The sequence below is a fragment of the Tiliqua scincoides genome, chromosome 1, assembly GCF_035046505.1.
Source record: "Tiliqua scincoides isolate rTilSci1 chromosome 1, rTilSci1.hap2, whole genome shotgun sequence".
NCBI lineage: Eukaryota > Metazoa > Chordata > Lepidosauria > Squamata > Scincidae > Tiliqua > Tiliqua scincoides.
In genome coordinates this window covers 223730149-223743925 of record NC_089821.1, presented here as the reverse complement: position 1 = coordinate 223743925, position 13777 = coordinate 223730149, and the positions used below count along the sequence as shown (strand labels likewise).

The window sequence follows — 13777 nt, the reverse complement described above, 5'->3', positions numbered from 1 at the left end:
GCCTTGCTGTGATGCCTATACAAAGATCTTACCTGCCCCACACTTTTCCCCTGCTTTTGCACTGCTATGTATGGAGATCTGCGCCCCCCCCCACTTCCATCTGTTGGTTCTGTGTGCAAGGGGTTTTGCAATGGTCTTGCTGTGATGCCTATACAGAGATCTTACCTCCCCCACACTTTTCCCCTGCTTTTGCACTGGTATGTATGGAGATCTGCGCCCCCCCCCCACTTCCATCTGTTGGTTCTGTGTGCAAGGGGTTTTGCACTGGCCTTGCTGTGATGCCTATACAAAGATCTTACCTCCCCCACACCTTTCCCCTGTTTTTGCACTGGTCTGTATAGAGATCTGCTCCCCCCCCCCCTTGTATTGGAATCCAGGAAGATCTGGTGAGGAGGTAGATGTGGTGTCAGCAGTGGCCCCTTTAAGGGTAAGCCCTGGGCATCCAGCAGAGTGTGCTGCATAGCTGCAGCCACTGGAAGGCAATAGGGCCCTCAGGGATATAAGGAGTACCTGAGGCAGAAAGGGTTTGTGGGTTTTGAAGGAGTGCAGGTTGGAGGTAGGGGAGGAGACTGACTGGGTTTATTGAATTTGGAATCTGACTGTGGATTGTGACTGGACTTGGATACCCTGATGGATTTAACTGACCTACCTGGAACCTGACCTTGGACTGTAATTTGGCTTATTGGCTCTGGACTCTGATTTGGTAACTCTGAATGATGGGACTGATTTACTTGGCATCTGTGGACTGGAACTGGACTCATTTTTGCTTGCTGCACTGGTGAGTTGCACAAGGGGGGCTGATCAGCCTTAAGTGGGCACGAGGCCCAGTGGATTGGAATTTGGCAGAACATCATTGTAGCAGAAAGATAATGTGATCCCCTATTTGTGTGCACCTGCTTTTGTGAGCTTCATAAATTCTGACTCTCAAGATGATGATTTCTTGGTGTTTCCAGAAAACTAGAGTGCTCAAACCTTTAAGTCTCTCCATTTGTTAATGACAGTGATAATGGTTCTTAATGCCACTGTTGACTGCTGTTCACTTTACATGGTTCAAATGTTATTCTGTTATAGTTTATTAAATATTTTATTACACTATTTGGTTCAGAATATTTTTTTCCTTGTTTTTCTCCTCTAAAAACTAGGTGCGTCTTATGGTCAGGTGCGTCTTATGGAGCGAAAAATACGGTAGTTTAAGCAATGAAAGTATAACATTGGCTCTTCCTTCTTTATGCTCCCTCATTGCAATTGGCACATTTTTATTGGTGAAGGAAGGAAGGAAGGAAGGAAGGAAAGAGAGAGAGAGAGAGAGAGAGAGAGAGAGAGAGAGAGTTTTTCCTACTGCTGCTGATGAGTCATTTTTATCTCAACCACTTTGTCAGTGCATCTTGCAGCCCTGCTGTTGCCCTGTATGCCTTGGACATGCTTGTGAAGTTTTTCTTTCTAGTGAATAAATGAAGGTTGTGGGTGTTAGCTGCACCTCCACTTGGATACTGTCAATGTTTAGCTTATTGCAATCATGTTCACTTTTTCAGATAATTGATAAGAGCAAAAGGGACCCCTCTGAAGAAATTGAGATTCTTCTGAGATACGGTCAGCACCCAAACATCATCACTCTCAAAGATGTAAGTGGTCTCTCAAGTCACCAGCTGTGCCCAGCTCCTTATTAGCAAGCTAATCTGCAGGAAGAAGACAGATGCTGTAATTCCAGTTTCAGCATTTTGTGCACCATCGTGGTTCATAATACCATTGAGTTAGCTAGAGATCTTCATACATTTGCAGAAAAATATATTTGTTGACTCTGCTGCTGTTGAATTTCAAGGGGAAAATCATGAAACAAATAGAATATTAGAGTCCTGATGCAGAGGTCCTTGTGCAATACATATGTGAAACAATCATTCCCTTACCTGGGGGTAAGCCTCTGCAGTGCGGGTGGGTCTCCTTGGCGCAGTAGATGGCATAGATCTGCATGGACTCGTACCATGGGATTGGGTCCAGGAAGGGGGTTAGGATTTGGCAACTGACTTTTGTCAAATCCATCCCTTCCCAGACAAGTCCACCCCTTTGTGCCCACACCTGTCACTGCATCATTTCGCTATCTTCCCCACGTTCCACTCTCCCCTGCCCGTTTCACCCTTATAATAACTTGCTCCGGCACACTGAGATTATACCAGAGTGATCTTTATGTTCTTGTGTAATAGAGCCTTATGAATCAGCACTGATGGCTTCTCTGCACATACAGGTTTATGATGATGGGAAATACGTGTATCTTGTGATGGAGCTCATGCGGGGAGGAGAACTCCTAGACCGAATACTTCGACAAAAGTGCTTTTCAGAACGGGAAGCTAGTGCTGTCCTTTGTACCATTTCCAAGACAGTAGACTATCTGCATTCCCAGGGTGTAAGTATCATTTGTTCTGTATTCAACTAGTTTTAAAAAATACTGTCGATTTCATTTCTCTGAAATGTTGAATAGTAAAGAGCATTAAATGAATACCAAAATTCCCATAAACTTGAAAGTTGTTTGATTACAACTGAAAAACAATGTCTAGAACTGCAATATTTTTAAATATCTTCCTTGTCAGAATATCAAGCATATTGAGCAACTTTAGCAGTTTATGAGAGCAGCACAGTCCAGCTTCTCAATTATCAAATTAGCACAAGCCAAATCTGACATTTCCCATTGCAATTTCAACAATTTCATTTAGTAACCATTTAACTTTCTTTTCAGGTTGTGCACCGAGATCTGAAGCCTAGTAATATCCTTTACATGGATGAGTCTGGAAACCCAGACTCCATCAGGATCTGTGATTTTGGATTTGCCAAACAGCTGAGAGCTGAGAATGGTCTGCTAATGACTCCATGTTATACAGCAAATTTTGTAGCGCCTGAGGTATGTAGGACAACTATGCTTCACAATTGACAAATAATGTATATCAAACATAGGCCCAAATCCTAACCAGATTTCCAGCACTGATATAGCTGTGCCAGTCGGGCATATGTTGCATCCTGCAGTTGGGTGGCAGTCATGGAGGCCTCTTCCAGGTAAGGGAATGTTTGTTCCCTCACCTTGGAGCTGCATTGTCCTTACTTTGGTGTTGGAAAGTTGGTTACAATTGCGCCCATGATTAATTTTACTCCCTCTCATATTTTTCTTACTGTGAATATTTATCTGCTTTCAAACAAGTAAAATGTCTGTGATTTTGAAAGGCTATTTGAAGTTTATCATTCATTTTTTTTCTCCTAAGGAAATCACATTTTGGGGGGAAATTGGTTGAGTTTGTTTTTGTTTTTTCTAAATAATATCCTATTCTCTCAAATACTACAAAAATACATATTACAAAACTATACCATTAAAAAATTATTCAGTCATGGGCAGCCCAATCCTATGGTTCCCGCCGCCCAGAGGAACAGCGGCACCAAAATTGCAACCGCTGCATCCTGCAGGTGTGGGGAAGCTGCCAGAGGTCTCGCTGGAGGAGGGAAGCCACTGGAGGTCTCCTTGGGGGAAGGGGATTTTCAACCCCTTCCCCCAAGGAAAGCCCCAAGCCCTGCAATGGGGCTTCTCAAGTCTCTTCTGGCTAATTTGTGCTGGCCCAATCCACCCCCAGGCTGCCCTTCCCCCACCCAGAAATGACTCCTCCCCACCTCTGTTCCTCCCTCCCGCTGTCCTCTCCCACCCCCTTTGCCAGTTTGCCTGGGCTGGCACAAACCTACCTCCTCCAGGTGTGGGGCTGGCTCCATGAGGCTCCCAGGGATGTTAGGATTGCACTGTAAATGGAATGTTAGAAAAGCAGCCAAGCAGGTGGTACAAGATGAGGCTGGCAGAGGTGACTTAAAGGGTTTGCTTAAATAAGGCTGCAATCCTAACCACACTTTCCTGAGAGTAAGCCCCATTGAACAAAATAGGACTTACTTCTGAGTAGACCTGGTTAGGCTTGTGCCCTAGCAGCCTAATCCTATCCACACTTTCCTGGAAGTAAGTCCACTGAATCTAATGGGACTTACTTCTGAGTAGACATACATAGGATTGAGCTGTAAGTCTCTTTTTATTTGGAGTCCTTTCCTTTTGTGTATTAGCAGTATATTAAGTGCAACATGACTTCTGTTCCACAGTTAGTTATGGTTGTCTGAAAGGAAGAATGAGCATGCCATCTAGTGGGAGCAGTACTCCATACAAACAGCACTTTGCAGGAAAACAAACCACATCTATCATCATCCAGGCACTATTGATCTCATGTCATAAATGAGCCTTTATTGTTCCCTTTCTCACCCAGATATAAATGAGGCCTTTATTTGTGCTGTTATGGAATACTGGGCAAGAAATCACAGTTTTGGTGCCAGGTAGCAATTCGCCATTGTTTCAAATGCGCAGCATAGGGAAGATTGTCTGCCCTGTGCATTCATCAAACATGCTGGGCTTTATTTACAATCTGAAAAAGTCTAATTCACTAAAACTCTTTGAACACACACAGTTAGGTAGTTTAAAGCTATGCATATAAAATAAAAGCCAAAAGGAAAACGAAACATACTGTAGTAGCTTTTTCATTGTTACCTCTTTGTATAACCTGGTTGTTGTTTTTTTGTTGGTTTTTTTGTTTTGTTTTGTTTTTTGGTAACCTATCAGGTTCCTGGGAACAGATCCTCCCCACTTCCCATCTGGGGATGAGGTGAAAAACTCTGAGGAGAAAGAAGACAGATTTGGAGGGGGCAGTTCCCCACTAGAGATATCAGATACTTCTACTTCACCTGAAAGCCTTGTACATGGGAAGATGGGGTCTGGAGTCAGGGTGTATCTGTCCCCTGGACACCCAGAGCCAATGCTTGCAAAATCAGACAGGGTTCTTTAAGCACAGAAGTCCTCACCAGGGAAAGGCCAATCATCCTAACTAGCTGTAGCCAATATATAAATGTTCAGTAATCCCTCCATCTTTACTGGAGCTCATGCTGTATCCTGTCCCCCTCATTGGCTTGCCAGTGATCCTTGCCCCCATCTCCAAAAGCCTAACCTCTGGCCGGTGCTGCAGGATCACTGGCAAGCTGAAGAGGGGGATAGGATACAGCATGAGCAACTGCCACCATTCCCACTCCCTTCCTAAGACCCAATCTGCTCACCCCTCCCTGCCCTTCCCCCTGCCCTAGTGGAATGGGGCAGAGAGAGGGGTGGATCAAACCTGTGAGAGAGGTGGGACTGGTGGAGAAGGCTTTGACCAGATTCTATGCTCCGTGTTGGGCTGAAAAGCCTGACACAGAGCTCCTCAAGTCTACATCGGCAAAACAGCCAGTGCAGACTGGAGGAGACCCATTGCGGGGCCTGCACCCTTACTCAGGGGAAGGGGACAAAAATCCCTTTCTCACAAGGAGACCTCCAGCAACTGCTACGGCACCCATAAGATGCAGCAGTAGCCATTTTGGTGCCGCTGCTCCTCTGGATGCCAGGCAGCTTAGGACTGGGCTGCCCATGTCCCTTTACCTCAAGGAAACCTCCAGCCTGCTCATTCCATCATAGGATGCAGCGCAGCTGCACTGGCCCCACTACATCAGTGTTGGTTAGAACTGGGCTGTTAGCAAAATTACTGAATATTTTTCTAACTGACCTTTCTCTGGTAAATTCAAGCAAATGTGAACCAGGGCACTATCACAAAAAAAAAATCACTGTTAATTCAGCAAAATTCAATAGTGGAATATATAATAATTTCTTTACTTGTTCTTTTTTCTCTTCTTCAGGTCCTAAAACGGCAAGGCTATGATGCAGCCTGTGATATCTGGAGCTTGGGGATTCTGCTGTACACCATGCTAGCAGGGTAGGTGCAGGGGGTTCTTAGCATCTGTAGGCCTCTGATAGACCTCAGAAGCCAGAGGTAAAAAATTATCAAGCACAGAAACAAAGCGTGGAAGAGTGTAGTGAATATTCCAGTATGTATACCCTTATGCAAGGGTTACGTTCCAGTGTCAGCACGTAAAGTTAAAATCGCATATACTCAAAATTATCTTGAACATCCCTTCCAGCCAAATATACATACTCTCTCTTTAAAAATTACAAGGGGCAAGCAGGAACTGAGAGAACAGCAGCTTCATTCTCTGATCTACAGGCTCACTCTCAGGCATGTATTTAGTACGTGGAATGGCAGGAGTAATTTCCCCGCACTATTTAAACTGCTGTTTTTCTCTGGTTTTTTTGTTTGCCAAGCATATGTAGTTGAATTCGCATGAATAAAATGCACATAAGAGGTGGGCTGACTATAGTGTTCTCCTTTCTTTCACCTTAAATATAAGCGTTGATATTTCCTTGACGCTCACAACCCATTGTACCAGTTTACCATTTTTGTGACTTTTTCAGCCCAATTCACCACAACTCCCCATGCAGCAATGCAGCGGCACCAGTATGGCATCCACTGAATCCTGCAAGGGAGTTCTGGCCTCAGGAGGCGTCCTTAGGATAAGGGAACATTTGTTCCTTTACCCCAGAGTAAGTGCATGTGGGCCCAGTGGATCAATTCAGGCATGTAACAGTGATGACCTCAGGCCTGAGAAGGGGATCAGGATTCAATGGGTGCTGCTGCCCCCCTTTCTGTACCTGATCTGTCCTCCTTCCCACCCCCATCACCACCCCATTCCACCCACCCTCTCTTCCCTCCCAGCTCCTGCGCAGTTTTATCTCAGACAACGCATTTCCATTGCTGCATAGTGGCCTCTCGCTGCTTCTAGTGTTGTGCTTGCAATACCTGCAAAGCTCGTTATGTCAGCAGAACACACATTACGCTGGCATAACACACCATTAGGATTGGGCCCTTCAAAGAGGACAAGTCCTTTCTAGACCAGAGTACAAAGGTGCACCATTCCAGTATGTGCATTGTAGTAATAACTATGCATTGTACATTGTACTTGTATAAAATTATACTTATTATTATTAACAATATTTATATACTGCTTTTCAACAAAAAGTTCACAAAGCAGTTTACAGAAAAAAGATCACTTAACATTATTACTTAACAGATTTACTCCATTTGCAAATGGACCAGATGATACTCCAGAAGAGATTCTGGCTAGAATTGGCAGTGGAAAATACGCACTTACAGGAGGAAACTGGGATTCAATATCTGATGCTGCTAAGGTAAGCAGAATGACATATATTTCTATGCTGTCCAAACTCTGTAAATTGTGGATGTCTCTCAAAGGCCCAAGTTAAATGTTATACAAGTGACATGGATGTACCTGGCCTGTAGTTGCTCCCACATTGCTCCAGTAAAATTAGAACCTTCAATCCATATTATTATGTTGGATTTCATGGTTATGTGCCACACCAACAATGCCTTTCGAATCTGATGGGTTTCACAGGTATGATTCATAACTGTGCAATTCAGCCTTCACGTAAGTGTTGTTAATAACCCTAAGTATATTCCCCTCCCTTTCTGAAACTTGAGCAAAATACTTTAAATTGTAGAGAGCTGTTGCCAAGAGCTCACTTGCATGTCATCCTATTCATTCAGCAAAAGTGGCTGATCTGGACTGACCCCAGGTCAGCTGCTTTACTAAGAAAAGAAATGCACTAACAAGTTAGAACAGGTCCCTGACATGCATCATGCCTGTTGCAATCCTAGGTAGTTTACTATTCCTTTGCTCCTAAACCTACCTAAAATTCAATACATTTTTCTTTTTTATATAAATTTCCTTGACAGTATCCTGGCAAGGGGCTTGTATCTGGGGTTTTAGGCAGAAGACAATTGGGGTTTTTTTCTGTTGTGGAACTTCATCGCAGTGCCTATATTAAAGCAATGCAAAACCAGGCCCAAAATGATGACTTCTTAATGGCATAGTCCTTTCCATTATTCCATATTTTCAAACTGCTATTGTCCTAACTTTAGAATGGGAACCTGTACTCAAAAAAATAACATCACATTTTTCTTCCTCTCCATAATTCCTTTTTAACAGGATATTGTATCCAAGATGCTTCATGTAGACCCCCATCAGCGTTTAACAGCAACCCAAGTTCTAAGGCACCCATGGATAGTGAACAGGGACTATCTATCCCAGAATCAGCTAAGCAGACAGGATGTTCACCTGGTAAAGGTAAGTCCAAATGCAGCTACTTCTGTGTACATAAAGGACAAGTGATGGCCTTATACATTATCTGCCAGTACAACTTCCTGTTGAGGTTTCGTAAACTACGTAGTAGAAGTCTATAGGAAAGAGACATTCTTTATCAGTACGTTTTCCGGATGGGATTTTCAGAAGTGGCCTTGGAAATTGTGGGTTCTGGTGCAAACAAACCTACTGAGGTTCTAGTCACCCCTCTTCCCATATATGTACACACAACCTGGAACCAACAGCCATGTGCACTCTCACATGTCTGTATACTTGTCTTGCATGTTAATACCCCTCTCCTCCTAAACAGCCACACACACAATCATTCATATTGGTCATATGCTGTAGTTAGTGATTCAGCTGGGTCACATAGCCACGTTTGGTGGCTAAAAGTAACTTCCTAGGATGCTGTTTTTGGGAGAAATGTCCCCTTCCCACTGCTATCTTGCCAGTACTTCCTCTTCTTTACACTAGTAGGAATGAGATGTGGAAAAGAAGGAATTGTTCTTACATGTTGCATTGTCTCATTTTTATTTTGCAGGGTGCAATGGCAGCCACCTACTTTGCTTTAAACCGAACACCTCAGGCACCAAGGCTGGAACCTGTCTTGTCCTCCAACCTAGCCCAGCGGAGGGGGATGAAAAGACTGACCTCAACGAGGTTGTAGTGGTCCCAAATAATGCCTGGTTAACAAAGAAAAACACCAACCATGTGTTGATCAAGAATGCTGATGTACATTGCTCATTTTGCAACACTCTGGACTATTGGCACATAAATGGCTAAAATTAGCAGAACTCCAGCATAAGGCAAAGTTATTCTTTGCTTTCAGGTTTTGTTTTTTACATTTCTGCCAAGATCCCGAGTTAGCAAATATTCAAAGATGTGCCAATTTTTCAATTGCTGTATTGCTTCTTATTTAAGTATCAACTGCCGAGGTCCTGTTTTCTCCAAAATGCTATTTTTTTTAATCTTTTAGATGCTCTGTAAGACCACTTTTTGTAAGCACTTTTCAATAGGGAAACTACTTTTTGTTTTGGTTATACTGTAGATGTTGATTCTACCAGCATGTGTGTCTTTGTGAATTGACATGGCTAGTCAAACTAGAACTACCCATTATCAGCTGCAGTAAAGTTACAGCGCAATCCTATGCATGTCTACTCAGATATAAGTCTCATTGTGTTCAATGAGCCTTACTTCCAAGAAAGTGATATAGGATTGCATCTGAATCTCCAAAGAGCTGGATGTGATGAAACCTGCAATGTCATGAAATCAGTGGTCTACTAAGTGGCAGTTAAGGTGAAGAAAAAAAATGTTTGGAAGAGTACCTGTCCCAATGTTTGGAAGAGTCCCAAGACAGCCCTATCATTGCATTAATCTATTAGAACTGAATGTGTGAAGGGGGGATCAGGGTCGTACTCACTGGCCCTGCTCCAACCTCTACATTTTCAAGGGTCCAGTTTGCACACATACTTGCAAACAGAGACTTCCACATGCATAGTCTGTACCTTGGATAAAAAGAGGACATGGATCACATGTACAGGAGTCTACATGAATTTGGTTGTATATGCATAAGAGATAGTTCTGCTGGATCACACCAAAGGCCCGTCTAGTCCAGCATCCTGGTCCCATGTGCTCTGTATAGGGGGTCCATGAATGCATGGGGGTGGTGCCAGCTGACATCACTCTAGTCCCCTCTCATGCGTTCATTCATGGTTGAAAGCATGAACAGGGCTTAAAATACATTATACTGTGTTATAAACTCCCACTATTACCAAATTGAAAGAGTGATCTTTTGTTTGCCTGTTTTGCTTAAAAATTGCAGCTCAAAATGCTAGGCTATTATTTCTTATCTAGAAAAATCTGAGTAAGTGAAATCTACAGTTTTTCCCAGTGTCAAAGAACATGGGCATAATTTTGATGTTGGGCTGTCTTTCATGACATCCCCTGCCCATCTTGGCTTTGCTGAGCATAAGCTGGTTGACAAAATGGGTACATTCCACCTTCCACTGATTTCAGTGACAAATTTCATGTTGGTCAATGAACTTGGACTGCATCCATGGGCCACAACCCAACAACAGATTTCAGCATGTTTAAACTCCTTAAAACAGTGGACTTAAGAGGACTAAGGCCCCAGTCCTATCTAAATTTCCAGTGCTGGTGCAGCTGCAAAGCAGCCCCGAGGAAAGGAAACAAACATTCCCTTACCTGGAGGAGGCCTCTGTGGCTGTCCCCCTACCACAGAATGCAGCGCATGCACCATTGGCACAGCTGCACCGGTGCTGGAAAGTTGGATAGGATTTGGCCCTTAGCTCTGTGTTGTATTGTGGCCATTATTTTTAGCACTTGACTTTTGTTTTCAAAATGGATTTTGTTACCATCCAAAGCTGTGCAGGAGAAAAAATAGCGTGCTAAATTGTCTTTCATTTCCTCTTATGGAGGAAAAAATGCAAAGATAGTATGTCATATCCTACAGATTATGTTTATGTTGCTGAAAAACAAGGCCATTCTGATGCTGCTCAGAGTTTGGGAAATCCGTATTAACTGAGCCTGCATACGCAAGAGAACAAAAAGTTGCATTAGCTACTGTAACGTGCTTCTTAGGGTTTGTTTTTGTGTTCAACAAAATTGTTATGTAAGTTATTTTTATTTTATTTTGTCCTTCATTTTAAAATTATATTTAATGTTACATTTTTATGTGCTGTGCACACAAGACTGCAACGAAGCAGCTGTTCTTCTAAGTTTGATTTTTAGAATAAAATAATGCTGTGAAACTCTGCAAGGTGATTGAGTTGACTTGAGTCTGGTAGAGGTATTTATGGACATGAGAATCTTGAAGACATTGTCCTATGTTTCTGCTGTTTGTTGCATATTCAGAAGAAACCGGATGATGGAGGAAACTTCAAGAGCCTTTGCTACAACAAAAGTGAGGGTGTTTTCACAATCAACCAGTTTTCTCTGTTTCCTGCGCTAGCCTGTTCTCATTACCCTTACTGTGTCAGAAGCTCGTTAGCCATGTCCATGACTGCTAACTCTTTGCCATGCATACCCACAGATGTCACAAGAGATATCACACCTCCCTTCTACAGACTCAGATTCAAATTGTTGCTCAGCTTTGAAAAAGGAAGTGATCCTGATCTTGGTGGTACTTAAGACCAATTGCAGGCCTAACTTGATTCTCATTTATTTAAGCAGGGCTTAAGTACATCTAGCTTTCTCTGAACTGAAGTTGCTACTTGTCTGAAGGAAGCAGAGATGTTCTTGCATCCTGAGGCTTCCCAGCTTACAGTGACAGGGTTCTCTTCTTATGAAAGGCAGTCACACAGAAAAACAGGGATCATTCAAATGACATCTTGTCAGAAAATGAAGATAAGTATTAACCATTTCTTACAGACTTAGGGCCCAATCCTATGCCTCCCAGTGCCCAAGTCACACCAAAATGGCTACCACTGCATCCAGTGGGGCTAGGAAGCAGCACGGGGTCTACTCGGGGTAAAGGAGCTAACACTGTTGATGGAAGGTGGCAGGCAGGATAACCAGGGTGACATAGCATTTGAGTAAAAGCAAAAACCACACTGCCAAAGTATAGAAACACAGAGAATAGAAAAAGCTGTTTGACTTCATTTAAAGGCAAAATTGTATTCTCACAGAGCTGCTTAGGCATAATACGCCTTGGAATGCAAATAGATAAAATTGCTAGGTAATGAGCAGATAGGTCCCATCTTGGCAGAAGTATACCTGTCTTAGCAAGGGCAGTCTGCCTGTGTTCATTTATAGATTTAAATTGTTATTCTTCCATGCTATCAGAGGAAAAGGCACATATAGGTAAAATAGCCTTTGCCCTAAAGTGTAACCAACATATATGGGAACATAGTAGTCATTAGAAGTAAGTCTTAAGCAACCTTTGTTGCTTGATTTTAGAAAAGTCTTTAAAACAGACAAAGCTTTAACATTGCAGGAAGGCTTCACAGATGTTCTCTATGTTGATATTAGCATAAGAGAAAGGCATGCAGATAAAGATAACGGTACCAGTCAAAGTACATTGTGTCATCTCTTTTAATGAGGATGAGACCTCATTAAATTAATTTTTAATGAGACCTGTCAAGGAAGTCCTAATTGGATTGATGGATGTGAGTAAGGGTCAGCACTGAGTCAGTACTGGATAAAATGATATTATAGCACCCCCTGCTGGTTCTTGAAAACTTTGTAATTCAATATGTTTAATTTCACCTTTTTAGGAAACCTGTAACTTGAAACTCACCTATGAGGTGTCTCTAAGGTTATCTTTAGCCTATTAAAAGTTAGCCCCATCCATGATGTCAAATCTTCAGTGAATGAGAAGTCTAGATTGAGGACAAAGAGCTGTGAGAGGTATAAAGGTTAAGGACCAGCATTCAGAAGGGGCTCCATGCTTTGTGACATGAGTCCCGTGGGCCAATGGCATGCAATTCAATAAAAGCTTGTAAGCCTTCACTCCTGAGTACCAAGTTGTTCTTCTGCTGTTGCATCCTCAACCTTGCAACATTGTAAACCCCATGTAAACCCCAGGCAGCCCCAATGGGTGTCCTTGGCTCTGTGCCTGGGCTTGAAAAAGACACAGATACAAGGAAACCCATGTCTGGACTCCTGGGCTGGAAGGGGGTTCAGGATATGGCAGTAGGGCCTGCCACCATCTCCGCTCCCTCCCCCGCCATACCTTCTTCCTGCCCTCCCCCACCCAGGAATGCCTCCCCCCATGCCCAACCTTACCTCTCCACTGCCCAGCGCTTCACACAACGCTGAGTGACAGACTGCCGGCCTCCGACTGGCACCTGCCCAGCACACGTTCATGCTGGACTAGCTCCAGTGCTGGGCCAACGCTAAGTCCCGCAAATGTGCCTTACAGCATGTTTGTGATAGTACGCACTGGGAGTGAGCTAGCACACACTGTTCTGGGCTGGGCTGTCATATGCCACAATATTACTGACACACATCAGCTTTCAAATTATATACTGTAGTAAAATTATATATGTACACTTGCAGGACACCAAAGAGAATGATGATTACAAATATTCTTGAATGATTAACACACTTGAATGATTAGCACATTAGAACAAGAAATGCACATGTCTCATGTTAACCAAATAAAATTTAAGTACAGCAGTGTTTCTCAAACTGTGGGTCGAGACCCACTAGGTGGGTCGCAAGCCAATTTCCGATGGGACCCCCATTCATTTTAATGTTTTATTTTTAATATATTAGACTTGATGCTACCATGGTATGTGACTGCATTTGGGGAAATGTTACAGACCTGTACTTTTAACAAGCTACTATGCATATGCTTTTAACAATGATAGTAAATGAGACTTACTCCTGGGTAAGTGTGGTAGGATTGCAGCCTAGGATTGTTAAACATTTTCCAGCTTGATGATGTCACTTCCAGTCATGACATCACTTCCGGTGGGTCCTGACAGATTCTTATTCTAAAAAGTGGGTCCCAGTTATAATGTGTGAGAACCACTGAAATACAGTTTTAAAAGTTGGGAAGCATTTTTCCTAACAGTCCTAATTAATCGTATCAGTAGCAACTTTTGAGTCAATGTTTTCACAGAAAATGTTCCTCAGTCTCTAGTTTGACCACCTAGGTAGCTAGGGCAATACTATTCCCGGAAGCCATTGGATAATCTCTTTTAACAAACTGTGCTTTCTAACTTCAAGC

General features: G+C 42.9%; 1 protein-coding gene across 1 annotated transcript in view; it reads left to right on the top strand.

Annotated features, from left to right (window-relative positions):
* RPS6KA2 (ribosomal protein S6 kinase A2) overlaps positions 1–10845 on the top strand; it is a 125366-nt gene extending 114521 nt beyond the window's left edge. The window contains exons 15-21 of the mRNA XM_066616399.1: positions 1533–1622; positions 2240–2398; positions 2729–2890; positions 5725–5801; positions 6994–7111; positions 7930–8067; positions 8624–10845. Coding sequence (XP_066472496.1) covers positions 1533–1622; positions 2240–2398; positions 2729–2890; positions 5725–5801; positions 6994–7111; positions 7930–8067; positions 8624–8749 — 870 coding nt within the window. The 3' untranslated portion in view covers positions 8750–10845. The remainder of the gene's footprint in view (positions 1–1532; positions 1623–2239; positions 2399–2728; positions 2891–5724; positions 5802–6993; positions 7112–7929; positions 8068–8623) is intronic.
* The last annotated feature ends 2932 nt before the right edge of the window (positions 10846–13777 follow it).